Source organism: Felis catus, chromosome B3, assembly GCF_018350175.1.
Source record: "Felis catus isolate Fca126 chromosome B3, F.catus_Fca126_mat1.0, whole genome shotgun sequence".
Classification (NCBI taxonomy): domain Eukaryota; kingdom Metazoa; phylum Chordata; class Mammalia; order Carnivora; family Felidae; genus Felis; species Felis catus.
The window spans coordinates 5415623-5441999 of NC_058373.1; the positions used below are offsets into that span (position 1 = coordinate 5415623).

Consider the following 26377-nt stretch of genomic DNA (forward strand, 5'->3'; position numbering starts at 1 on the left):
GACTGTCCTGGTGTCTGGCAGGCGGTTGGTGTTTGAAAAAAAAAAAAAGTTAAAAAAAATTAAAAGGCGTGGGCTGACTGGTTCAGCTTATCCACCTGTCTATATAGATGCAAACAGTCGTGACTCCTCTAACAGTAGGCCTTGGGAAGGTGTGCCCCATCTCGGTGAAGTCTGACCTTAGGGGGAGCTACCCCAGGTGGGTCACCGCAGGACACTTAACCGGGTCATGCCCAAATTCAATTCGTGGCTCAGGAATGAGGCAGTCGTGGCGTGGGGGGTGGGGAGAGGGCCAGCTCCCCCACAATCCAGGCGAGACCGAGCTCCGCGTGCCTCCTCAAGCCCGCGGCAGCCCGCGCCCAGGGTTCCGAGTTCGGGTCTCCGCGGCCGCCTGCGCCTGCCCCGGGAGCTCGTGGCGCGCAGAGCCGAGCCCGGCGGCGGGAGCGCGGGCGGCGGGGCCGGGGTTGGGGGTGGCGGGGGACGCGCCCGGCGGCCGCCAGGGCTTTGGGATCGCCGGCTCCACTTCCTACCTGCCCCTACCGGGCGCCGGAGGCAGCGGCCGCCCCAGAAGGCCGCAGGGCCTGGGCTCGGGGCCCGGGGCCCGGCGCCCTGGGCGCGCGGCGCCGGCGCTCCGCACGCGGGCCGGGGCGCGGGCGGCATGGGCGGCGCGGCGGGCCGCCAGCGGCGGCGGCGGCGGCGGCGGCCCGGGAGCGCGGAGGTGGCGCCGCGAGGGGGAGGGGCGCGGCGGCGGAGGAGGAGGAGCCCGGGCCGCCGCAGCCGCTGACAGCCGCCGGAGTAAACAAGCCGCGCCGCCGCGGCCCGGCCGCTGCCCCCGCCCGAGCCGGAGCCCGAGCCCAGGCCGAGCCCTGCCCTGGTCGCCGGCCGGGCCGAGGCCGCCCGCCGCGCCTCCCCGCCTCCGCGCGGTGACGCTGCTGCTGGGCGCGGGGACGGCGCCGAGCCCAGGCCCCCGCCGCCGGGCTCTCCGCTCGGCCGAGGGGCGCCCGAGCCGCCGCGGCGCTCGCCTGGAAAAGTTACCCGCCCGGGCTCCCTCGGGTAAGCAGGAGGGCGCGGGGCCCGGGGAGGCGGCGCGCCGGGGCGGCCGGGACGGCCGGGGCCCGGAGGGAGCTGGCCGGCCTGGGCCGCTGTGCGCGCGGAGCGGGCTCCGCGGCCCCGGCCGGGGAGGGTCGGGGCCGCCCTGACCCGGGCCCCCAGGCCCCGGCCGCCCGCCCGGCTTTCGGAACTGGCTCGGGGGCCGGCCCGAGGGTGGAGCCGCGGGGAGCAGGAAGGGCGCCGCGCAGCCCACCTGAGCGCGCCGGGCCCGGCTCGGCCCCCGGCCCCCGGCCCCCTGCCCGTGCCGGTACTTTTCCGCTTGGGGCCGGGGCGAGCCCTCTGACCTCAGGAAGCGTCTGCGGGGGCCCCCGCTGGGGGCGGGATGGGGAGAGAATTCCAGAGGCGCCGGGTGCTCCCGCCTCCCCGCCGGCCGCCGGGGGCCGCCGCCGGCTCGCCCACTCCGCGGCCCGGGAGGGGAGGAACGAACAGCCGGGGCCGCGGGGACCGTTCCCGGCCCGGCCCCGCCGCCGCCCGCGCACCTGGGCGACGGAGACTCAGGTGCGGGTTCCGCGGGCTCCGGGAGGCCGGCTCAGGTAGGTTCCGGGGCTCCCTCCCGCCGAGGCCTGGCCCAGGCCCCTGCTGCCCCCGTGGGGTGGCTGGACTGCGGGGCCGCCCGCTTGCCAGACAGGTCCGACAGCGGTCACTGGTCAGTACCTGCTGTCCCCCAGCCCCTGGGGGTGCAGACCCTCGGCCGCGGGAGGGTGTTGGGATTCTGTGTTTGATTTGGGAAGTGTGAGGAGAACCCAGGTGCTGTGGCCTAGTGAGGGCTGGGCAGCTGCGGGCCAGGTGTGGACAACAGCATAGGAGGGTAGCCAAAGCTGGCCGCGGCTCAGAGCAGAGCAGAGCAGCCCATGTTGGACTGTTTCGTATATTGAGCTTCCACATAAAATTCGATTTTCTAAAATGGATTATATGGCTTTAAAAAAAAAAAAAGTTTGTAAACCTCGGATCTAGCAGTTTTTACCACCAAGGAAACTGAGGCCCACCAAGGAAACGGAGAGAGAAAGTGACTTGCTTGAGATCACACAGCAAAGGAGTCGTTGAGCAGGACTGGAAACCAGAATTTCAAGAGAGCCTTTCAAGTTGCCTGTAACAGGCCCTGGCTTGGGGTCTCTGCTGGAAAAGAGGGACTGGATCGGGTTTCCCAGACAGCCCCTGTCCACACCAGAGCCTCAGTGTCTGAGCACCAGCAACCCTGCCTGGGGGGTAGGCTCAGTTTGATGCTTCAGACTGGCTGTCTGTGTCAGAGGTTCCTGGGACCAGAGAAAGGGCTTTGCCTGAGACCACAGCCAGAAAGAGCACTCCCGTCTCTGTCTGTGGCCACAGCCCAGAGCCGAGTCCCATGTGAGAGGGCATCACGGGAGGCTAGAAATACAGCAAGCCTCTGGGTTGAAGCTGAACTGGGACTCATAGGGTGAGTCAGAGTCTGGGATGGGGGTGGGGAGAAGCCCATTCATTCATTGTTCTCAGCGCCTGCTGTTTGGGGAGGGGGGATCTTCCCCTCATCCAGGATGCTGAGCTAGGGCTGTCTAGGGGCTTGGGGGCTCCACGGGGAGCTATATCCATCCACCCCGTGGCGAGGGATGCTGTGCAGAGGGAGGCAGGCCCTTTCCTGGGAGATTGTTTGGTTGTGCCTGAAGCCTGCTTTCTTTTTGGGTGCTGCAGGGTAATTAAATAGTTGGTTAATCACCTCTAACGTCAGCCAGCTGCAGCCCCATTCACCGTGTGCTGGAAGCTGGGTCTTGGTTTGGGGGCTTCAGCAGGGCTCACGGCACTGTGGTCGGGGGCAGCTCCACTTGCCATCTGGACCCAAGAGGCAGCTCTTGCAACGGCAAGAAGGGGGAGAAGAGGCCTTGTTTCTATCTGGCTCTGCCCCCCCCCTCCCCCATCCTCTGTTAAACGACGGGCTTGGGATCCCTTCACATGCTGGGGCCTATGTTAGGCCACCCCACCATTGCTAAGACTGGCTTTGTGGAACTTGGAACTCCAAGGCATCGTGGGTCTGTGGCTTCCAGGCCTGTCCTGGAGCCCCATGGACTCTGCCCGGGTTGAGGAGGGGCTGCGTTGTGAGTGCCCCTTGCCATCAGCTGTCAGGTTATTTTTGTGTAAACTGAAAATACCCTGGGAATTGTGTGTTGAGTCCCTCCCAGCCTGCAGGGTGGGACTGCAGGGGGACCAGCCAGGGAGGCCAGTTGTGGCTGAGGGTAGCCAGCCCCTGGAGAACTGAGGCTTCCCGGTGGTGAGGGTGGTGAGCGAGCCTGCCCCGCTCCCCACGGCCTGGGGGAGCTGTGGGGAGCTTCCCTTTTGCCGCCTGGCAAGAGTGGCCTCCTTTGGGGCTGGGAGTGGTGGGGGCATCCGGGACCCTGTGGGCAGGCTCTCTGCTCTCTGAGCTTGGCACTGAGACAGGATACCCCCAGCAGCCCTGCTGGGGCCTCCCCCAGCTTCTCCCCACCCCGGGGGCTTGGCTTCTGGCTAGTCAGGGGCCCTATGTGGGGACAGTTATGTGGCCCCGGGCAGAGAGGTCCCGCTGTCTGTTTGCTGAAGGAGGAAAAACAACACGCAGACTATTGATTCAGCCTCACCTTGGCGCTCCTGGCTCAGCAGCCAGTGTTTGCCCTGGCTGCCTGGGCTCGGATTACGCAAGGCTGGTGGGCGTGGAGTTCGAGGGGGCTGCTGGGGGGCCTCTGCGCCCAGGCCTGGGCAGGGCTGGGCGGCCCCAGCGTTCCCCAGGAAACAGCCTGAAAGGAGTCTGGGTCCCCGGTTTTGCTGATGGCCACCAGTCTGGAGTCTGTCCGTGGAGGGAGGTGAAGCCACTGGGATCCCCTGTGCTCAGCCCCCAAAGCCCCATCCCTCCTATGGTCGCCTACTGTTTCTTCCCAGGGGCTGTGGGGCTTTGCAGGTAATTCTTTGTGGCTGGGTCTGCTTTGCTGAACCAAGAAACCCTGGTGAGCCGGGTAGACACCCCCCCCCCATTCAAAAAGTTTGAAAAGCCAACATTTTATTTCTTTGTACAATGTACCTAGGTAATTTGGAAAATCTACAATGATACAAAGAAGAAAATAACAATTACTTGTAACCGTCACCATCTTGAGAGAATCATTGTTAACGTTTTTTGCATGCAGCCCTTCCAGATTTTGTTTTGTGGTTCTATATAAATATACGCGTATAAATAGTTATTTAAAAACAAAATGGGGTCATGTGTGCGTACGGCTTCATAACCCATCCTTTTCGCTTTGATTGTGGTGAACATTTATTCAGTTGTTGTTTCTGATTCTGAGTGACTCAAGCTTGATACACTTCATCCCACTTCCATATTCTTGTGTGGAGAGAGGCTGAGGAGGTGTGCGTGTGTGTGTGTATGTGTGTGTGCGTGTGTGTGTGTGTGTGTGTGCGCGTATGGGGGGCCCGTCTGGCTGGCTGGCTCACCGACCTTGGGGGGCTGGATTTTCACCCCTCTCCCCTGGGCCCCTTTTCAAGCCTAGATTGTGCCATGGGGTGGGAAGGCAGCTTTAGCACATGGCCGGGGAGGCACTGATGGTCTTCCCCTCTTCCTCCCTTGTCCCCCCTCAGGGCCGGCAGCCCTCCTCCCCTGCCTACAGCCCTGCCCTGCTCGGCCCCATGCCCCCGCCAGTCAGCCCCGGGCCACAGGCAGCAAGCAGGCACGTGGGAGCCGAGGCCCTGTGACCAGGCCAAGGAGACGGGGGCTCCGGGGTCCCGGCCACCTGTCCCCCCCATGGAGCTGAGGCCCTGGTTGCTATGGGTGGTAGCAGCAGCGGGAGCCTTGGTCCTGCTGGCGGCCGATGCCTGCGGCCAGAAGGTCTACACCAACACCTGGGCTGTGCACATTCCCGGAGGCCCAGCCGTGGCTGACAGCCTGGCACGAAAGCATGGCTTCCTCAACTTGGGCCAGGTAGGCGCCCTCACTGCCCGCTGGCCTGGGCATACGACACTGCCGGGGGTGGGGTCAGTGAGGGCAGGGGTTCAGGCACCGGGACCAGGAACTGTGGGGCTTACCTGGGTAGCAGGCGTGCTCTGGGTGGCGAGGGGGATGGGAGCGGTGGCTCGTCCTGCCCTTGGGCTTCCGACATAGGTTGTTTGGAGAGCCGGGGTATCCCAGGGAGATAGAGTCCCTCTCTGTCCCTTGCACCTCCTTGCCGGGTCCTGGGCAGGCAGCAGATGCCCTACCAGCCCCTGCCGCCGTGAGCCTCCCGTGAGCAGCCGGTCGTCCACCCCCATCCGCTCCCTCCCCGGGGGACTGACAGATGGAAAGCCCAGCTCAGTCTCCCTGCTCTGTTGCAGATCTTCGGCGACTATTACCACTTCTGGCATCGAGCGGTGACAAAGCGGTCCCTGTCGCCTCACCGCCCGCGGCACAGCCGGCTGCAGAGGGAGCCTCAAGTGAGTGCGGCCCCAGCCCTGCTTGCCTGCCACCCTTCCCTTCCTGCTCTCTGGAGCCGCTCCAGTCCTCCGCCCACACCATCCCTCCCTCCCTGCCTCCCTCCCTCACAGGTACAGTGGCTGGAGCAGCAGGTGGCAAAGCGAAGGACCAAACGGGATGTGTACCAGGAGCCCACGGACCCCAAGTTTCCCCAGCAGTGGTACCTGGTACATTGCCTCCTCGGGGCCTGGGTCCTCCTCTCCCCACTGCATCCATCCAGCCCCCGAAGGGTCTCGTGGGAGGGCAAGGCTGACTTTGAAGCCTCCCCTCATTCTTCCTCCTCCTCCTCCTCTCTATGGAGCACTGTCTCCCTAGCGCTTCCTGCTGAGCCTGGAGGATGCCCTTCCAGAGTTTTTTACGCTCCCATGGAGCCCAGACAGCCAGTGGCAGTGTTTCAGGAGCAGGGGGCGGGTGGAGAAAGAGGTTTTGGGGGTGGTGAAGGGATTCTTCGGGGTACCCCTAAGCTCACACGGCCAGCCGCGTCTTCTAAGTGCCGGGGTGACGGGGGTGGGTGTCCCTGCAGTCTGGCGTCACCCAGCGGGACCTGAACGTGAAGGAGGCCTGGGCTCAGGGCTACACGGGGCACGGCATTGTGGTCTCCATCCTGGACGATGGCATCGAGAAGAACCACCCAGACTTGGCAGGCAATTATGTGAGGAGGTGGGGGGGGAGGCAGTGACCCCCGTTGAGGGGTGTCTCGGGGCTGTCCCGCTGTGCCAGTGCGGTCAGACCGTTCCTGACGACGGCCATGTCCTCTCCAGGATCCCGGGGCCAGCTTCGATGTCAATGACCAGGACCCTGACCCCCAGCCTCGGTACACACAGATGAATGACAACCGGTAAGAAACGGCAGGTCCCTGGCCTCCGCCTCAGTTCCCCTCTCTGGCACTGAGGAGGCAGGGCCGGGCCTGGGTTAAGACACCCCCTCTGAAGAGGCTGAAGTTTCTGTTTTGCTCAAAGCCGAGGTGGCCACAGAGTGGAGAATGTGGGAGGGGACCGTGCACACAGGCAGGACAGCGCTCTTGGCCGGAGGGGTGGGCCCACCTGTCCCGTTCCTGAGGCCTCACCTGCTCTGTCGACCGCTAATATCCTGCTCTTGGCCCCTGACAGGCACGGCACACGGTGTGCGGGCGAGGTAGCCGCGGTAGCCAACAACGGCGTCTGTGGCGTAGGCGTGGCCTACAACGCCCGCATTGGAGGTGGGTGTGGGCCTTGGCCACCCTGTCCTCTGGGAGGGCCCTTCGGGTGGGACTTTCTCCACCCACTTCCCATCTGACCAGTGCCCGTCGCCTTCCCCTTGTGGATCCTTTCGGCCACGTGGCTATTCCTTAGAGGGTTCTCGACAGCTCAGAGAGCCGAGCCGTGGGACAGGATGAATGTTTCTCGGCCGGGGCCTCCCTAAATCCTCTCCACCCCCTCTGAGTCCTTACATGGCAGGCCTTGGTCACCACACTCCTCCGGGAACCCAGAGGCTCGTTTTAAGCCAGGGTGTGTGGTCGAGGGCAGGGTGCACTCTTTTTGTTTTTTTCCCTTCCGGGTCTCGTCTAGGAGAGGCAGAGAGGCAGGCCAGGGGGTTAGGGGCTTGGGGTTTCCCAGCACCAGCCTCTGCCCTCCCCCTGCCCGTCCTGTGGGTACAGGGCCGGGGGTGCTCCGGGGGGTGCCCCTGGCAGCTAGACCCACGCAGCATCCCTCTCCCCACCCCCCTCTGCGGCCAGGGGTGCGCATGCTGGATGGCGAGGTGACGGACGCGGTGGAGGCGCGTTCGCTGGGCCTGAACCCCAACCACATCCACATCTACAGTGCCAGCTGGGGCCCCGAGGACGATGGCAAAACCGTGGATGGGCCTGCCCGCCTGGCTGAGGAGGCCTTCTTCCGGGGGGTCAGCCAGGTGAGGTGGGGAGGCCAGGCCCAGCCTCTCGGGGGCAAGGGGGGCGCTGTCTTTTCCATAGCTTTCTTCCTGTGTTTTTTGGTTCCTGTTTGTTTATTCTTGTGTCAAATTGTCATTTTTTAAAAAGTGTTTTTTTAACGTTCATTTATTTTTGAGAAAGAGAGGGAGAAAACGCACGAGCAGGGGAGGGGCAGAGAGAGGGGGCGGGAAGACACAGAATCCGAAGCAGGATCCAGGCTCTGAGCAGTCAGCACAGAGCCTGATGCGGGGCTCAAACCCACGAAACATGAGATCGTGACCTGAGCTGAAGATGGACGGTTAACTGACTGAGCCACCCAGGCACCCCCAATTTTAATCTTCTACAAGGCGTATTTATTACAACGGTGAAGAACTAGAAGGGCAGAAAAGGGGAAAATGAGTAAAGATGACCCATCGCTCCAGCCTCTGGAATCACCACTCCGGGCACTTTGAGTCGTAACCTGGGTCTGTTTTTCTGCACACAGGCGACATACTTGTATACGTATCTGACCCGCCAGGGATCTCCCAGGCTGCGGGACGGTGTTGGGCGTGTGCAGAGACAGGCCCTTGAGAATGAAGCCCCAGCCTCCCCGGTCTCTGGCAGCACCTTCCCACCAGGCCTCCCTCCCCCAGGTCCTGTCTCCGAGTGACCCTGGCCCGCTCTGTTCACAGGGCCGCGGGGGTCTGGGCTCCATCTTTGTCTGGGCCTCAGGGAACGGGGGCCGGGAGCATGACAGCTGCAACTGTGACGGCTACACCAACAGCATCTACACGCTGTCCATCAGCAGCGCCACGCAGCTCGGCAACGTGCCCTGGTACAGCGAGGCCTGCTCGTCCACGCTGGCCACCACCTACAGCAGCGGCAACCAGAACGAGAAGCAGATCGTGAGTCTCGCCCTGGGTGGGGACCCGGGAAAACGCTTGCCTGCTCTGCCCCGGGGCCCACTTGCCAGAACTTGTGCGGCCGGGTGAGCGTGGCGGGGGTATGGTGGAACGGGAGCTGGCGGGCTCTCTGAGACTGGGCCGTGGGGCTGTCTGAAGCCCCCGAGAAGTGTAGCCTCTCCCCAAAGGTATGCGTTGCTCTTACTGGTCCCCAACCTCCAGCTCCACCCCTTGGTCCTTGGGAAACCGAGGCCCAGAAAGGGCCGGGCATTGGCCTGTTCACAGCAAGTTAGCAAGGCAGCAGCTGGGACCGTGTGTTAGTTCCCAGGGCCTGTGGGCAGAGGGAGGGCAGGCAGATGGCCCCTCTTAGTCCCTCCACCCATCACATTGTCCTCCTGGTAGGTGACCACGGACTTGCGGCAAAAGTGCACGGAGTCTCACACGGGCACCTCCGCCTCTGCCCCCTTGGCAGCGGGCATCATCGCCCTCACCCTGGAAGCCAAGTAAGTGGGTCGGGCCGAGGAGCAACCCTGTCCCCACCAGCGCCCCCTGCAGGGCAGCCTTTGGTCTGCAACTTCTTTCTGAAGAGGCTGAGCCCTGGCCTGTCCCTCCCGCCTTCGCAGTAAGAACCTCACCTGGCGGGACATGCAGCACCTGGTGGTACAGACCTCGAAGCCAGCCCACCTCAATGCTAACGATTGGGCCACCAACGGCGTGGGCCGGAAAGGTGAGGACAGGGTGGCCCAGTGCTCCAGACTGGGGGAAGGTCGGGGGAGCGCCGCCTCCCGGCTGACCCCACCTTCCCTGCCCCGCAGTGAGCCATTCGTACGGCTACGGGCTGCTGGACGCAGGTGCCATGGTAACCCTGGCCCAGAACTGGACGACCGTGGCCCCCCAGAGGAAGTGCATCATCGACATCCTCACTGAACCCAAGTGAGGGTTGGATCCTGGCTGGGAGGGGTGGGAGGGGTGGGCGGGGCCCAGGGGTCACAGGGGGTGCAGACCCTCCCTGCTCTCTGCACAGGGACATCGGGAAGCGGCTGGAGGTGCGGAAGATGGTGACCGCCTGCCTGGGGGAGCCTAGCCATATCACGCGGCTGGAGCACGCACAGGCCCGCCTCACCCTGTCCTACAATCGCCGCGGTGACCTGGCCATCCACCTGGTCAGCCCCATGGGCACCCGCTCCACCCTGCTGGCTGCCAGGTGCTTGCTCCCTCCCCTGCCCAGCTTGTCCTTTCTCTCACACTCACATGCGTTCCTTCACGCGTTCACACCCTTCCTGACTTGTCACACAGTCTTAGTGGCCACCACGTTCTTCTCAGTGGGGGTGCTGTTGGCATTTTAGGAGGCCCGGTTTTGTCCTATGGGGCTGTCCCCACATTGCAGGAATCCCTGGCTTCTACCCATTCCATGCCGGGAGTGTGCCTTCCCACTTGTAGCAAGCACCCTTGCACTTTTCCAGAATCTTCTGGTGGAGGGCATCTGGCCCACTGAGAAACAGCCCCTACGGCCCCTACAGGCATTTCCAGCCCCGTGGGGTCCGCGTGTCGTGTACGGGCCATGTGTTGTGAGTTTGGCGCCCCCTGGCTGGGTCTCCCCGGGGCCTCTGAGACAGCTGTGGGCACCCTTCTCCCCCAGGCCACACGACTACTCCGCAGATGGGTTTAATGACTGGGCCTTCATGACAACCCACTCCTGGGATGAGGACCCCTCTGGCGAGTGGGTCCTGGAGATTGAAAACACTAGCGAAGCCAACAACTACGGTATTGGGGATATTGGAGGGCTCGGGAGGGGGACGAGGAGGAGAGCTGGTGGGCTCTGGGATTCCAGGTGCTGTGCTGGTGCCCCCTAACTCTTGCCTCCCCGCCAACCCTGGACTAGGGACACTGACCAAGTTCACCCTCGTGCTATACGGCACGGCCCCTGAGGGGCTGCACGCGCCTCCCGAAAGCAGCGGCTGCAAGACCCTCACGTCCAGCCAGGCCTGTGTGGGTCAGTAGTGGATGCCGTCGGGGTTTGGGGGCCTGGGGCTTGGGGGGGGCAGAGGGTACCTGTCCTGAAGCCCAGCGCTGGGAGGAAAGGGGGTTTGGAGATACCCGGGCATGAGTATGGTTCCAGGGCCGGAAGCTCCGGGGGGCCCACGGTGACTGCTCGGGGCAGCCGTGTCTGCTTAGCTGACGCCCCCCTTCCGCCCCCTGCCGGCAGTGTGTGAGGAAGGCTTCTCCCTGCACCAGAAGAGCTGTGTCCAGCACTGCCCGCCAGGCTTCACCCCCCAAGTCCTCGATACACACTATAGCACCGAGAACGACGTGGAGATCATCCGGGCCAGCGTCTGCGCCCCCTGCCACGCCTCGTGTGCCACCTGCCAGGGGCTGGCCCCCACGGACTGCCTCAGCTGCCCCAGCCACGCCTCCCTGGACCCCGTGGAGCAGACCTGCTCCCGGCAGAGCCAGAGCAGCCGCGAGTCACCGGAGCAGCAGCCGCCCCGGCCACCCCCGGAGGTGGAGGCCGAGCCCCGAGCCAGAGCAGAGCTGCTGCCCTCACACCTGCCCGAGGTGGTGGCCGGCCTCAGCTGCGCCTTCATCGTGCTGGTCTTCGTCACCGTCTTCCTGGTCCTGCAGCTGCGCTCGGGCTTCAGCTTCCGGGGGGTGAAGGTGTACACCATGGACCGTGGCCTCATCTCCTACAAGGGGCTGCCCCCCGAAGCCTGGCAGGAAGAGGGCCCGTCGGACTCGGAAGAGGACGAGGGCCGGGGCGAGAGGACCGCCTTTATCAAAGACCAGAGCGCCCTTTGACGAGCGCCCACTGCCTGCCCCTTCAAGCCCATCCCCTCCTTGGGCACTTTTTAACTCACCAAAGTATTTTTTTATCGTGGGACTGGGTTTGGACCCCAGCTGGGAGGCAGGAGGGGCAGAGACTGCTTCCCGCCCTACCTTCGGGCCACCTGGCTGCCTGAGGTGGGGCCCCAGGACCAGCTGGGAGGCAGGGGAGGGCCTCACCCCACCTCCAGCACCTCTTCCGTGTGGAGGAAGGAGTGGAACGCTTAGGGCAGCTTTCTAAGGTCCAGGCCCCAGTCGGAGTCCCTGCGGAGCGAAGCGGGTCAGCCCGTTCGGGCTTCCTGACCTGGGCTGCAGCTCTCATCCCTTCCCTGTTCCTCTAAAGCAATAATGGTCCCCATCCAGGCAGCAGGGAGGCTGGCCTAGGGGGTATTTGAAGGAGGAGGCCACCTCTCCAAGGGCTTTTGTATCCCCGACCCTGTCCCCCACGTCTGGTGAGCCTCTTGAGGAAGCGGTGATCAAAGGAAGGGACCAAGGAAGGCAGGTGCTTCCAGGGCGAGTATGCGTGCACGAGAGGTTGTGTCCCTGTGCCCACCTCCACCACAGCTGGCTGCCCACCGAGCGTGGCTGGCCCGACCAGGCCCCCGAGCCAGCATCCTGACCACCCTACCTTCTCGGGGCCCCCTCCCCTCCCGCCAGGGCCCAAGTCCCTGTTTTCTGAGCCCGGGGGGCTGCCTGGGCTGTTGGCACTCACAGTCTCGGAGCCCCTGGGTGGGTGGTGGTGGGGGGACGGTGGCCCAAGCCGGCCTCTCCCGCCTCCCACCCAATGCTGCTTTCCCCTGTGGGGATCTCAGGGGCTGTTTGAGGATATATTTTCACTTTGTGATTATTTCACTTTAGATGCTGATTTTTTTTTTTTTTTTTTGTATTTTTAACGGGGGTAGCAGCTGGACCACCCACCTTCCCACACCCACTGTCCACTCTGCTGTTCCCCCGGCTACCCTGGCCCCAAGGTGTGGGGGGCTGCAGCATGTTGCTGAGGAGTGAGGAGTAGTCAAGCCCCCAAGTTCTGAAGAGGCAGGTGGACAAGCCAGGTGGGCCCTAGGAAAGGGGGTCATGGTGGGAGGAGCAGGCTGTCATCCGTGTTTCAGGTGGGGCTCATTGTGCCAAGGGCTCATGGGTCACTGGTTCTCCAAGTGCCAGGGGTGGGCAGGCGGTGGCACTGAGCCCCCTCCAACACTGTGCCCTTGTGGAGAAAGCACTGACCTGTTCTGCCCCCTTAAGTCCCCCTCTTCTGACGTGCCTTTTGCACCCCTCCCATTAGGACAATCAGTCCCCTCCCATCTGGGAGCCCCCTTTTCTTTCTCTCCCCCAGCCTTTCCTGGCACCCACCCACCTGCCCAGGGGTGTCCCCTCGTCTCTCATCCCCCCACCCTTGTGGCCAGCCTGGCTAATTTTGTAAGATACTGGGTTGGTGCCCAGTGATTTTTTTTTTTTCTTGTAATTTAAACAGGCCCAGCGTTGTTGGTTCTATTTAATGGACACGAGATAATGTTAGAGGTTTTAAAGTGATTAAACGTGCAGACTATGCAAACCAGGCCCGGTCTCCAGCGTGGTGATGTTGTTCTTCCTAGGATCCTGAGACTGCATCTGGGATGGGGACGGAGAGTGGGGCCAGTTAGACGTCCCACGGGCCTCCTAGCCCTAGGGCCCCTTTTGGGCAGCAGTGGGCTGTGGAAGGAGGCAGCAGCTGGAGACCAGCCCCAGGGCATGGGGGGAGTGAGCGCTAAGAGGAGGACAAGCCAGCCCTTCCAGCCCCTGGGGCCTGGTCTCCAGCAGGGAGGAGAGTTAATTCCCGTGTGGCCCCCTTGCTCAGGTTCTCACTTAGCTGTAGGGCGGAGGTCTCCGGTGGGGCCTGACTGAACCCAGATAGATTGCTTCTGCTGGCCCTGTCGGGCTCAGGAAGCTCCATACCTGTCCACTCTCCAGCTCCAGTGGAGCAACCCCTGGCAACCCCCCTCCCCCCCAGCCAGGCTCCCCTCGGGACAAGACCCCTGCCCCCCTCTCTGGGCTAGGGGAGTGGTTTCACCAGGACCTGTGCGCCGAAAAGGAGGCCTCTCCTCGGGGATATTTACTTGGAAATTTTATTCAAATGGAGGCCGGCGCCTGAACTCTCCTTGGGGAATCCGATGGGGTGGGGAGGCCCGGCCCAGGCCTCCCCCTTCCCCTCTGGGCCGCCCTGGCCGCGCGCCAGGCCCCCACCGCGCACCGGCCGCTTCCCCGGGCTCCCGGGCGCTGCCCAGGCCCCGAGGGCGCCGGCAGGCGGCTCTCCGCGGCCATTCTTCCCCGGCCCCCTCCTCCCTTCCGTTTCCGCGGCCGCAGTGGCGCGCTGGGCAGGGGGGCCGGCAGGCGTCGGGGGCGCCGGCCCTCCCGCCCGCCCCTTCCCCTCGCGGGCCCGCCCCGGCCGGCCGACTGAAACCGCGGCAGGAGGAAGCCGAATCAGGAACTGGCCAGGGTCGCCCGGGCCCGGAGTCGTCCCCCTGAGGCGTCCTCGGCAGCCCCGGAGCAGCTGCCCGCGCGGTAACTCCTGCCCTGAGGCTCGGGGGGTGTTGGGCGGGTGCCGGCGCGGGCGCGCGGTGGGGTGGTGGGGCAGGGCCCAGCCAGGGGTTCGGGGACGGGGGACGCCGGACCGGGTGGGACCTGGCGGAGGGGCAGGGGTACCGGCAGGGCTCAGACCGTGGCTGCCTGAAGCTCCTCCACCCCCACCCCCGATGCCCCCCTCCCCCAGCTCACCGAGCCCCTGGCAAGGGCGCTGGGTAGAAGGGCCTGGGGAGGGAGGGGACCCCTGGCGCCAGGCCTTGGCCCGAGACACAGGAAGCAATGAGGGCCGGTCTCAGGCCAAGTTGCCATTTTGTACCTATGGCTGCATTTCAGCCGGAGAGCACCCCACCTCCTGTGTGTCTGCAGCTCCTCTTCCCCCAGCAGCCCCCAGCCCCTCCGCCCCACCCCTCCATCTCCAGCGGCTGCCTTACCCCGTGGTGGGCCCTCTCCTCTCTCTGTCCCCAGGACGGCACTATGGGCTTCTCTTCCGAGCTGTGCAGCCCCCAAGGCCATGGGGCAGTACAGCAGATGCAGGAGGCTGAGCTGCGGTTGCTGGAAGGCATGAGAAAGTGGATGGCCCAGCGGGTCAAGAGTGACAGGGAATATGCAGGGCTGCTGCACCACATGTCGCTGCAGGACGGCGGAGGCCGGGGCACGGGCCCCTATAGCCCCATCAGCCAGGTGGGGTTCCGTGGGACCCTAGTTCTCCTCACCCCCTTCCTGCCTTCGATGGAGAAATCCCCACGGGTGTCCCTTATGTCTGCCCGCCCCCTTCCTTTCCCCCAGCCCACTGGGGAGGGTTGGAGAATCAGGCAGGCCCAGGCTTGGGAGCCACTGTCCCCTTGCTCCCCGTCTCGCCCATCCCGTGTTCTAGTCCTGGGCCGAGATCACCAGCCAGACGGAGGGCCTGAGCCGGTTGCTGAGGCAACACGCGGAGGATCTGAACTCGGGGCCCCTGAGTAAGCTGGGCCTGCTGATCCGGGAGCGGCAGCAGCTGCGCAAGACCTACAGCGAGCAGTGGCAGCAGCTCCAGCAGGAGCTCACCAAGGTGCGTGCGTGGCCCTGAGTGTGCACCGCCCAGAGTTTGAGGCTACAAGGGCTGGTTTTGCACACAGGACGCCCTGGATTCACTGGGGAAGTGGAAGTCCCTGACCACAGGCCTACCCCAGCTTCCGTCCCTCCTCCCTGCATTTGGGCTGGCCTGCAGCAAGGCCTCTCTGTGCATTTTCTGTTACCTGACCACATGCCCGAGCAAAGTGCCGGGAATAAGGATGGGCCGTCCAGCCACCACCTCCCAGGCACACGGGATCTGTGACCCACCTCTTGCCCTGCGCCGGCTGGCTCTGGGGTCTGAGAGAGCCAGGGCTAATCTGTCTGCCCTTGGCCTAGGTGGGCTCCTCCCAAGGCACCAGAGACACCACAGGGAGCAGGGTGGCCCCCTGACACAGCGGTTAAAGACCAGGGCTGCAGAGTCGGCCTGTCAGCATTTGAACCCTGCACAGCTCCTGGTCTGGAGGCTGTGTGATTGCAGCTATTTGTGTGGGTGCTTCAGCCTCCTGATTCAGTGTGCTGGTCAGCACTGCGGTGCCACACCCCTTCCACCTGCGCCAAACCCAGCCTTACCGTGGACCCACAGCGGCCCCTGGTGGCCAGTGTCCACCTACCGTCTCCCCAGAAGCACACTGAATTCAGCGGTCGGCACATTTGTGTAGGTACTTTTACTGGAACACAGCCGTGCCCGATTGTTTGTTTTCACATTACCTATGGCTGTTACAGGGCTCTAGTGGCAGAGCTGAGTGATTTCAACAGAGACTGCTTAAAGAAAAAGGTTCATCTGGTCTTGACCTTAAGCTGTTACAGGCGGGGAAACTAAGGTTTAGAGGAAAGGGATAGAACTTACCCAGAGGATCCCAGTGCGTACACAGGGGAGCCAGGGATAAGAATTTTGGTCTTGGCCATCCGTTGTTCCTGCCACCAGGAACGTGATTTATTGGACTCGGTGCAAAATGAAAATGAAACGCGGGGCTTCTTGTGGAAAAATTAGTAAGAATTTCGAGATAGCATCAACAGAGCATCAGACCCAGCACAGGGCCCTTCTGAGGGTGGAGTTCTGTGCCGTGACTCCTCAGCCCACACGTGCCCACAGCCGGGTCCTGCCTGCCCCCAGGCACCCCTCTAGGTCAAGGAGGGACAGGTGGAATCTGCCAGGCCCACCTCTCTGCCTCCCCCAGGGGCTTGTCCTTAACCCAGGTGCTCTCATCCTAATGTCAGCGGCAGAGGCTGGGCTCCAGAAGCTTCCCGGCCCCTCCCAGAGGAAGGACTTGGATGTGCTTCCTGCCTAGACTGCAGGGCCCGTGTGGGGCTTCACCTCCAGCAGGAATCTCCTGTGCCCTGGGGACCTGCCACCCCACACTGGCCTCTCCTCTCTCCCCAGACCCACAACCAGGACATCGAGAAGCTGAAGAGCCAGTACCGAGCCCTGGCACGGGACAGCGCCCAGGCCCGGCGCAAGTACCAGGAGGCCAGCAAAGGTGCGCGGCTTCCCTTCCCGGAAGAGAGGGATCCCCGAGCCAGCCCTGACCTATCCACAGGTGCCCAGGGAGTGGGGCGTCCCCAGGCCTCTGGGCCGTCACCCACAACCCCTCTCCTCACCCGGCAGACAAAGACCGCGACAAGGCCAAGGACAAGTATGTGCGCAGCCTGTGGAAGCTCTTTGCTCACCACAACCGCTACGTGCTGGGCGTGCGGGCCGCGCAGCTGCACCACCACCACCACCACCAGCTCATGCTCCCCGGCCTGCTGCAGTCGCTACAGGACCTGCACCAGGAGATGGCATGCATCCTGTAAGCCCACACCCCAGCCCGCCCGCCCCCTTCACAGCCCGAAAGCCCTGCCGCCAGGCCCAGAGGCAGGGTCCAGAAACGCGTCCGGTGACAGTGGCCGCGTCACCACAGGAGAGTGGGCCCTGGGCTGAGGTTTGGAGCCCGTCAGCTCGTACCCGGATGCCGTTATTCCAGGATCCCTTATTGCAAGGTTTGGTTAAATGTATGGAGCCCTGCTCTGGGCTCTGGGGTACAGCAGAGACCAACGGAGACCAAAAACGTCTGTCCTCTGGGATCATTCGTGTTACTGGAGAGAGAAAAGAAAGTCACTACAGTGACTGTGTGGTGTGTGGAGGCAATAAGTGCTGTGGAGAAAACTAAAACAAGGAGAGGAGTTTGGGGGGCTGGGAGGACGGACAGCTTTCAATAGAGTGCTTTGGAAAAGCCTCCGGCACTGGAATGAACCAGGGGGATGTTTGGAGAAAGACCATTCCAGAAAGAGGGAAGAGCAGGTGCGTAGGCCCTGAGGTGGGAGAGTGCCCGGAATCCAGGAACAGCAAGGAAGCCAGCGCATCCTAGGCAGAGTGAGGGGAGGGCAGAGCCGGACGCCAGCCCAGATGGGTCCAGGGGTTGGGGGGCTACTGGGTGACACGGGGCCCAGCAGGCCGTTTTGAGCACTTTGGCTCTGCTGTCTTAAGGATAGGCTTTGGGGCGCCTGAACAGGGCCAGGGCGATGAGGCGGAGGCTGCTGTGGTCATGCAGACCACGGACTGTGGCCGCTGGGCCAGGGCAGTAGTGATGGAAGGGAGAAGCCCTAAGTTCCCGGGTGCACCACTCCTGAAGACGGAGTGGAAGTGAGGTGTGAGTCGAGGGTGACTGCAGGATGACTCTTGGAAGATGGAGTTTCCGCCACCTTACGTGGACAGGGAGGGGAGAAACGGGTTCAGGAGGTAAGAATAGGAGTTCGTGTTTCAACTCACGGAGTTTGGGTGTCTAAGAGATGTCCAACGAGACGTTCGAGCGGGTGGATGGCTGCGTGCGGCCAGAGCCCTGGGGAGGTCCCGGAACTAGACACGGAGATGTCGGGTCAGCGGCACGTCAACGGCCTGTGCATGTACCGGAGCCCCAGAGCCGCAGCCGTTGGGCTGGCTGCCCAGGACAGACGTGATTGTGCTCGCATTCACTGAGCGCTTCGGTAGACCGCCCTCTGTGCACACGCGCTCTCGTTGGGTCACAACGCCCAGCGCTCCCAGCGTCCACATCGGGAGGCGAAGATAAGAGAGACGTTGAGTAATTTGTGTGTGGTCATTTGGCTGGTAAATGATGGAGGGAGGGGTCAACCCCAGGGCTGACTACTCTAAACCCAGTGTGGCAGGTGAGCTTTCCGGCCTCACCCAGCCTGAGGCCGCACTGACCAGCGCTCCTGTTTGGGGACAGGAAGGAAATCCTGCAGGAGTACCTGGAGATCAGCAGCCTGGTGCAGGACGAGGTGGTGGCCATTCACCTGGAGATGGCTGCAGCTGTCGCCCGCATCCAGCCCGAGGCCGAGTACCAAGGCTTCCTGCGACAGTATGGGTAAGCCCCTCCTTCCTTCCGCCGGGCACCAGGGCCGCTGGCCCGTTCACTGACGGGGCACTGTCCCCCTGAAGGTCCACACCTGACGTCCCGCCCTGCGTCACCTTTGATGAGTCACTTCTCGAGGAGGGAGAACCGCTGGAGCCCGGGGAGCTGCAGCTGAACGAGCTGACCGTGGAGAGCGTGCAGCACACGTGCGTGGTGGCCCGGCACCGGGCCGGGCTGGCCGGGGTGGCCAGGGGCGGACGCCGTCTCCGCGGAGCCGCAGCCAGCCTTGCTTGGCTCTGCGGGGATGCCTCCGTGGGGCACGGGACGCGGCTCTCACGCGGCCCTTCCTCCGGGCGCAGGCTGACCTCGGTGACGGATGAGCTGACCGTGGCCACCCAGACGGTGCTCAGCCGGCAGGAAGCGGTCGCTCAGCTGCAGCGCGAGCTCCAGAACGAGGAGCAGAACACCCACCCCCGGGAGCGGTGAGTGGGTTCGCCCCACGCAGCCTCCCCGCCCCCGCCTCCGCCCCCCTGTCCTTGGGCTAGAGGCTGAGCCCCGCCCCCTCTCTCCCGCCTCCCACCTGGCCCCGCCCACAGGGTGCAGCTGCTGGCCAAGAAGCAGGTGTTGCAAGAGGCGCTGCAGGCGCTGCAGGTGGCGTTGTGCAGCCAGGCCAAGCTGCAGGCCCAGCGGGAGCTGCTGCAGGCCAAGCTGGAGCAGCTGGGCCCTGGCGAGCCCCCGCCCGTCCTGCTCCTGCAGGATGACCGCCACTCCACGTCGTCCTCGGTGAGCCGCCCGCCGCCATCCGCCGCCGCCAGCCACGCCTGCCCGCCCGGGGCGCGCTCCTCATGTTTGCCCTCCCCCTCCCCAAGCCCGGCCACCCGCTGACGTCTGTCCCTGGCCCCAGGAGCAGGAGCGAGAAGGGGGAAGGACACCCACCTTGGAGATCCTTAAGAGCCACATCTCAGGAATCTTCCGCCCCAAGTTCTCGGTGAGTGGAGCCTCTGCCCCTCTCCACGGGGCGGCCCGGGCCGGGCCAGGGGTCTCAGGCATGTACTCCCTAAGCCCCTTCCACCAGGGTGTTTGGGGTTAGTCGCTGGGTTGCCCTAGAGAGGAGGCTCTGCCCAGAGGAGGCTGCTTTTTTTTTTTTTTTTTTAACGTTATTTGTTTTTGAGAGAAAGAGAGCGTGAGGGGGAGAGGGACAGAGAGAGAGGGAGACACAGAATCGGAAGCAGCTCCAGGCTCGGAGCCGTCAGCACAGAGCCGGCCGCGGGGCTTGAACCCACAAATGGAGAGATCATGACCTGAACTAAAGTCGGACGCTCAATCGACTGAGCCACCCAGGCGCCCCAAGAGGAGGCTGCTTTTATCGGGGAGTCCCTGTCTTCCCCGAGAATCTGGGCTGCATACGTCCCCAGATCTTGCTGGCCTGCACCTCCTTCTCCTCCACCCCCCTGTGTGCTTCAGCCTTGTTCCCCCCACCCCGCCGGCTCTCCCTGCACTGGGACAAGTTGAGCAGCTGGGGCCTGGAGGAAAAGGCAGAAGCCTGCTTTGAGATGAGCCAGCGTGGGCATCCCCTCCCGGCTCTGCCTCCAAAGTCATTTGCTTGCTTCGGGGGCTCTAATGCCAACAGGTGGTTCATGAGCATGAGGGGCATATACGAGAGAGAGACGCCCCAACCCCCGGCTGACCCCTGTCTGTCCTGGCGGCCTCCCCTGACAATCTGGCTGAGTGACCCTTCCTCGTTCCTCCCCTGCCTCTGCCAGCTCCCTCCACCCCTGCAGCTCGTACCAGAGGTGCAGAAGCCCCTGCACGAGCAGCTGTGGTACCACGGGGCCCTCCCACGGGCAGAGGTGGCTGAGCTGTTGACGCACTCTGGGGACTTTCTGGTGCGCGAGAGCCAGGGCAAGCAGGAATATGTGCTGTCGGTGCTGTGGGACGGCCAGCCCCGCCACTTCATCATCCAGTCCGCTGACGTGAGTGGGGCCTGGACTCCAGCCTTCCCTGCCTCGCTACCCCCCTCTGCCCCCCCCCCCCACCGACCGCACCCAGTCCCTGCAAGAAGCCAGACACATAAATCCTCTAAGGAGGGGCTGCGGGCCTGTGGCGCAGCATCAGAGAGCACCTTTTCTGGCGGCCCTGCCTCCCGTCCCTCCTCTCCCAGGGCTCAGGCCCCCTCAGCAGTGGGGGCTGTTGACCTTGCTGCCCGCACCCCCCCCCCCGCCCCGCAGAACCTCTACCGACTGGAAGGAGATGGCTTTGCGAGCATCCCCTTGCTCGTCGACCACCTGCTGCGCTCCCAGCAGCCCCTCACCAAGAAGAGCGGTATTGTCCTCAACAGGGCTGTGCCCAAGGTGAGCCCGTGCCACCAGCGTCAGAGCACGAAGGGCTCCCCAGGGTCCTGTCTGCAGACACGGTGCCAAGTGATTCCGCACTCACCAGGGGGCCAGCTGCCCTCTAGGCTTGGAATCTCAAGGCCCCTTCCGTTCCATGGGGGACACACACAGCTGACGTTCCCCTAGTCAGGGCACCCGCCTCATCTCCCGAGTCATCTGAGTGTGATCCTAATACCACCCGGCCCCCATTTTTCAGACCAACAAACCGAGGCGCCAAGAAACGAAAGACATTGTGTTGGTGGGGGATGATGTCCGGTCCCTTGCAGGGCCCAGCACGCATTCCCCTCACTGACTTCGGCCCCCCCCCCAACTCCTCCCTCCCCCAGGACAAGTGGGTGCTAAACCACGAGGACCTGGTGTTGGGTGAGCAGATCGGGCGGGTGAGTTGAGTGTTCTACCAGCTTCCTGTTGTCTGGTGTCTCCCTCCTCTAGCATCGCTTTCTCCCGGACCTCGGGCCAGGTCAGCCCTAAACCCTGGCCTCAGAGAACCTTTCTGTCTTCCTGCCTCAGTCTGAGTGCCAGCTTGGACCCCTGATTCTCCACCTGGCCATCGCCACACACCATCCCACAGGAAACAGAGGGAAAAGTACCTACCCTGGAAACTTCCCTGGGGGGTGGGGGGGGGGTCCTTCCATCAGAACCCTCCAACCCTCAACTCCTCCCACCACCCCCAGGCCCTTGTCTCTTCAGCTCGCTCTTATGTGCATGGGGAGACATACTTTGTTCATGTGGGCTGTAAAATACACGCTAAGGAAAAAAGTCACTTTCTTAAAACTCAGAATGTTTTTTCAACCCAAGCGGGAAGTGATTTTTGGGTTTTCTGGGTCACTGCTAGGTGAATGTGGCGAGTCAGAGGTAACCTTCTCTGCCTGTCCCCTGTGCGCCGTCTGGGTTCCCCACCCAGGCGGAGAACTCCTAGAGAGCACGACTGAGCGGTCTTGAGCATGGGGACAGCGAGTGCAGGGTGGGTGGGGACGAGGTGAGGACAGGTCCCCGGGAGTGAGGAAAAGGAAGACTGATGGTCCAGGGAAGACGGATAGGAACTCGAGACCCTTTCAGGGGAACTTTGGAGAAGTGTTCAGTGGACGCCTGAGGGCCGACAACACTCTGGTGGCCGTGAAATCTTGTCGCGAGACACTCCCACCTGACATCAAGGCCAAGTTTCTTCAGGAAGCAAAGTAGGTGGCAAAAGAACGATCCCATAATTCCGCACGCAGTGGGTTCGTCTGGGCATGGCACGGGGTAAACCTGGACTTCGATGGGAGTGTTTAATCCTCACGCCCCCATGCAGATGGGATCCCCCACACACACACACACACACAGTGTCCGTGACCACCCGAGGTCACACCTCCAGGTCTGCTGGCCTCAGCGGCCAAGCTCTCCAATTCCGCTGCCCTCTCCCGCCCTCCCTCAGTCTCCCTGGGGCTCGGGGGCTCCCGCGGTCGGGGAAGTGAACGTGCCAGCCCCCGAGGCGGGCTCCTAAGCGGCAGTGCCCCCCCAGGATCCTGAAGCAGTACAGCCACCCCAACATCGTGCGTCTCATCGGCGTCTGCACCCAGAAGCAGCCCATCTACATCGTCATGGAGCTCGTGCAGGGTGAGTCGAGGAAGCCGGGGTGGAGGCGCAAGGAGGGGGGCTGCCGGAGGCTCACCCAGGCTTCCCCTGCCCACCGCCAGGGGGCGACTTCCTGACCTTCCTGAGGACGGAGGGAGCCCGCCTGCGGATGAAGACGCTGCTGCAGATGGTGGGCGACGCGGCCGCGGGCATGGAGTACCTGGAGAGCAAGTGCTGCATCCACCGGTGGGTGAGGGGCGCCCCCCGCCGGCCCCCGCCTGGCGCAGGCCGCGCTGTCACCCTGCCGCTCCCCTCACGGCAGGCCCCTGCCCCAGGCGTGGAGTCGGCTCGTCCTCGTGGAGCAGGAGCCGCGGGGCGAGGAGCAGCTCAGTTCACGGCTGTGCCTAGAGCGGGGCCGGGCACGGGGGCAGGTGCCGCCGGGGCCCCGGCTCAGTGGCCCTGCCCTGCCTCGCCCAGGGACCTAGCTGCTCGGAACTGCCTGGTGACGGAGAAGAACGTCCTGAAGATCAGTGACTTTGGGATGTCCCGGGAGGAAGCCGATGGGATCTACGCGGCCTCAGGGGGCCTCAGACAAGTTCCGGTGAAGTGGACGGCACCCGAGGCTCTTAACTACGGTATCTGGGCCTTACTCCCTCCGGCGGGGGGCAGGGGGCCAGGCTGGAGGGGGGCTCACTCTGGTGAGCAGACGTGGCCGGCCCACCCACGCCTCGCCTCCCCACAGGCCGCTATTCCTCTGAGAGCGACGTGTGGAGCTTCGGCATCTTGCTATGGGAGACCTTCAGCCTGGGCGCCTCCCCCTACCCCAACCTCAGCAATCAGCAGACCCGCGAGTTTGTGGAAAAGGGTAAGACGTCCCTGCGGGATGACAGCTCCGGAGCCACGCCCTCTTCTCCGGGCGGCGGCTGGGTTCCTCCAGGTCCCCGGGCCACCCACTGGGGCAGAGTGAGAGTCACCCTGTGGCTGCCACCCAGCGAGCACCCGTGTGTGCGGGACCAGCACTGTCTAATTTACTCTTCATAACATGGGAGGGAGGGCTTAATGTGTCCCTCTTACAGACAAAAAACAGGCTTGCGGGGGCGCCTGGGTGGCTCAGTCAGTTAAGCACCTCTCAGTTTCAGCCCAGGTCATGATGTCATGGTTTCCTGGGTTCCAGCCCCACGTTGGCTCTGCACTGACAGTGCAGAGCCTGCTGGGGATACTGTCTCCCTCTCTCTCTCCCCCTTCCCCGCTCGCACGGTCTGTCTCTCAAAATAAATGAATAAAACTTAAAAAATAAATAAGTAAAAAGAAAAAAAAAGAAAACTGGCTTGCAGAGGTCACACAACTGGCACACAGTGGGACTGAGGTTAGACTCTCTGTCCTTGGAGCCTTTGAAGAGTGGAAACTCAAGAACAGTGCATCTTTTTTTTTTATGTTTTTTAATTTATTTTTGAGAGAGAGAGCATGAGTGGGGGAGGGACAGCGAGAGAGGGGGACAGAGGATCAGAACTGGGTTCTGCGCTCACAGCAGTGAGCCCCATGCGGGGCTCGAACTCACGAATCGTGAGATCATGATCCGAGCCAACTGAGCCTCCCAGGTGCCTCGAGTGCGTCTTAGGCCACTCCCATTGCTCAAGGTGTGTCCCCGGGGGCTGCTGGGGTCCTCACGCCTGTTCCTCGCACCCCGTGTGCTGTGCCTGTCCCCACAGGTGGCCGCCTGCCCTGCCCCGAGCTGTGCCCCGATGCTGTGTTCAGGCTCATGGAGCAGTGCTGGGCCTACGAGCCCGGGCAGCGGCCCAGCTTCAGCGCCATCTACCAGGAGCTGCAGAGCATCCGAAAGCGGCATCGGTGAGGCCGGCCCTGCTTCTCAAGCCGGCGGCCTCGACAGGCAAGATCGTACCTCCTCCCCAGTCCAGCCCACACTGCCGGATGGCTCCTCGCAGCCCTGGACCGAGCCACTGGTGTCCATGCTGCGGGCATGCACATAGTTCGCTGGGCTGTGCAGTCCCGCTCCTGCCCGGGGCTCCCTCTCCAGATGGAAATAATAAAACCACTTGTGCCCATTGAATGCTCTCGGCATGTGCGCTCCTCTGGAGGGCAGGTCTTAGGAGTAGCTGGCCTCTGCTGTGGCCACGGGGAAGGCGGAGGACCGGCAGGGTTGACGGGGCAGAACTGACGTGGTCTGGTCGCCACTGGATGTGAGACACGGGGAACGGGGAGAGAGATCAGGTGATGCACAGGCTTCTGGCACAGGGCAGCGTCTGGCCTGAAACAGAGTCACAGACAGAGGAGCAGAGCTGGGGAAAGAATGGGTAGTTTGGAGACGTTGCATTTGCGGGGCCTGTGGGGATGATGAAGTTTTGGGGTGATGGGGTTCATGGGGTCCGGAGCCGACGGCCAGCAAGGAACTCCTGAAGATGTCTTTGGTGCCAATAGGTGATTTTATTAAAGCACAGGGACAGGACCCGTGAGCAGGAAGAGCTGCACTGGTGGGGAGGGGGTCAGGGATAGAGTAAGTCTAAGGAATTTTGGAAGCAAGGTTTCCAGGGCCTTGAGGGGCTAGCTGTTGCTAGGGAAACGCCATTTATTATCATTTAATAAAACCTGAGTCCTGAGACCCTTCAGATGTATATTGGGGGCCTTAAGCTTGGAGTAGGATTGCCAACGTATATCCTGGGGCGGTTGAGATAAAGGAAGTAGACTTAACAGGATCCTTGACTGAGGTTGAATGTTAAGCTCACGTTCTCTTTTGCCCCCAGCAAAGTGTCATCATGGAGACAGCTGAGCTTCTAGAGGGAGGTCACTCTGCCGGTTTCAAGGACTTGTCAGTGGGCTGTAGGCAGTAAGGGAATTTCGTTTTTCATTTGCCTTAGTTTCCCACATCGCCATGGCAAGCACTTAAGCCCCTTTCCTTTGGTCTTGGGTAGCTGGGAGTGTTTGAGGAATATCACATACTCCACCCTCCACCTGGCGGGGGACGAGTGCCAGCCCGTATTTTGCCCTCAGCTTGCCTCATGCTCCCTCCTCAGGGATGTGGGTGTGACATAGAAGTCTAGAAGCCCAGATGGCAGCAGAGGCTGGCAACTGATGTTTGAAAGTCATCAGCTGATGTTAGGAAGGAGCTGACACTGTGATGCGTGCAGGGGAGTCAGGCAAAGTGAATTTCCCTGAAAGGAGACTGGGGTGACTGAGGAGAAAGAAAACGCTTCCCGGGGAGTTCATCTACTAAGACGACTCTACTGAGCGGCGAGGTAGCAGAGCGGGAGCCCTCACCTCCTCCTCTAATGCTAGAAAGTCCCCCGTGAAATCTATAAAATCATCTGAAACTTCGTGAGCCCCGCGTCGGGCTCTGTGCTGACAGCTCGGAGCCTGGAGCCTGCTTCACATTCTGTGTCTCCCTCTCTCTCTGCCCCTCTCCTGCTCACACTCGGTCTCTGTCTCTCTCAAAAATAAACATTAAAAGAATTTTTTTAATAATAATTAAAAAAAAAAAGACAAAAAAGTACAAACTGAAAAACAGTAACCAGGAAAGGTCTCTAGCACCAAAGAACAAAGCAACAAGAACTTTGAGGTTAAACGGCCAACCCTCCAGAAAGTGAGAAAGGCGTTGACCTTGGTTTTCAAAGGTGAGAAAAGCACAGTAACTTGTGTAAACCAGAGGAAATCAAGGGAGGATGTGATTACGAAAAATACTAAGAAGTCAAACTCTATCCATGGGAAGCGGTAGAAAGCAGAACCGAGGCATTTCTGCTCCCGGGTAGGATGTGGTAGGTCTCCGCAGGCCGCTGTTCCCGTTGCAACAGCTAGGAGGAAGTGAGATGAGAATCATCACCTGTGGGAGACTGAGGCGTGGTGGAAGGAATAAGAACCACATGAGCAAAATATCAAGGACGGAAGAGCCCCTCCAGGGGGAAGTGATGATGGCGGTCGCTTTCTTCTCCGAGGGCCTCGCTGATGTGGGGCCTCTCTGAGGATCAGCATTGCCCTGAACGGGGAGACTCTACTGGGGAAAGAGGAACGAACCGTTTCTGGTACTTGTAAGGACTGTGCCCTGGGTTGGGCGCTGGAAGAGCCTGGAATGCAAAGTCAGTTTTCCCCCACGGAACGTTTGCTGAGGTCTGGAGCACTTCGGGCAGCTGAGAGGGGCCTGGGGGGCTGGAAAGGCAGGCCCCACAGTCTCGCGGTGCTTAGAGGGGGGGGGGGCTGAAATATTAACCGCCTCCCCGCTCAAGACTGGCCAGATTGTGAGCCTGGGTGGTTTGGAAGGCTGAAGAGCTAACCTCAAAATCTCTGAAGAGAATTCAAGGGTCTAGAGAGATACAGGCTAGCCAGGC

At 62.5% G+C, this 26377-nt stretch overlaps 2 protein-coding genes and 1 long non-coding RNA gene across 4 annotated transcripts; 2 read left to right on the forward strand and 1 right to left on the reverse strand.

The window, feature by feature from the left end:
- The first annotated feature begins 918 nt into the window (after positions 1-918).
- FURIN (furin, paired basic amino acid cleaving enzyme) lies at positions 919-12708 on the forward strand. Its single transcript, XM_023254894.2, has 16 exons — positions 919-1050; positions 4678-5017; positions 5407-5505; positions 5617-5712; positions 6069-6197; positions 6307-6383; positions 6655-6743; positions 7260-7432; positions 8123-8335; positions 8735-8835; positions 8956-9059; positions 9148-9265; positions 9357-9536; positions 9972-10096; positions 10215-10325; positions 10539-12708. Exons 2-16 carry the CDS (start codon positions 4841-4843, stop codon positions 11126-11128), a joined length of 2382 nt encoding a protein of 793 aa, XP_023110662.2. The 5' UTR covers positions 919-1050; positions 4678-4840; the 3' UTR covers positions 11129-12708.
- On the reverse strand, positions 12578-14277 carry LOC109500486. The gene is made up of 2 exons (XR_002158048.3): positions 14143-14277; positions 12578-12760 (listed from the first exon to the last, which is right to left on the reverse strand). It is a non-coding gene; the product is annotated as an uncharacterized LOC109500486 (long non-coding RNA).
- On the forward strand, positions 14186-24111 carry FES (FES proto-oncogene, tyrosine kinase). Of its 2 annotated transcripts, XM_023254892.2 has the most exons (18): positions 14186-14392; positions 14586-14759; positions 16146-16242; positions 16371-16554; positions 17971-18108; positions 18183-18302; positions 18456-18578; positions 18693-18879; positions 19001-19084; positions 19860-20069; positions 20325-20447; positions 20816-20869; positions 21549-21667; positions 21991-22085; positions 22166-22289; positions 22521-22678; positions 22786-22908; positions 23753-24111. In XM_023254892.2, exons 1-18 carry the CDS (start codon positions 14186-14188, stop codon positions 23893-23895), a joined length of 2463 nt encoding a protein of 820 aa, XP_023110660.2. In that variant the 3' UTR covers positions 23896-24111. The 2 variants fall into 2 exon arrangements, with proteins under 2 accessions (XP_023110660.2, XP_023110661.2); XM_023254893.2 differs by lacking the exon at positions 20325-20447.
- The last annotated feature ends 2266 nt before the right edge of the window (positions 24112-26377 follow it).

Excerpts from the sequence above, each read along its gene's own strand:
- FES (XM_023254892.2), top strand. The coding sequence starts at position 14,186 with ATGGGCTTCTCTTCCGAGCTGTGCAGCCCCCAAGGCCATGGGGCAGTA. Across the intron at positions 14,393-14,585 it reads CCTATAGCCCCATCAGCCAG|TCCTGGGCCGAGATCACCAG; the intron begins GTGGGGTTCCGT and ends CCCGTGTTCTAG. Across the intron at positions 20,870-21,548 it reads TGGGTGAGCAGATCGGGCGG|GGGAACTTTGGAGAAGTGTT; the intron begins GTGAGTTGAGTG and ends AGACCCTTTCAG.
- FURIN (XM_023254894.2), top strand. The coding sequence starts at position 4,841 with ATGGAGCTGAGGCCCTGGTTGCTATGGGTGGTAGCAGCAGCGGGAGCC. Across the intron at positions 6,384-6,654 it reads ACACAGATGAATGACAACCG|GCACGGCACACGGTGTGCGG; the intron begins GTAAGAAACGGC and ends GGCCCCTGACAG. Across the intron at positions 9,537-9,971 it reads TCCACCCTGCTGGCTGCCAG|GCCACACGACTACTCCGCAG; the intron begins GTGCTTGCTCCC and ends CTTCTCCCCCAG.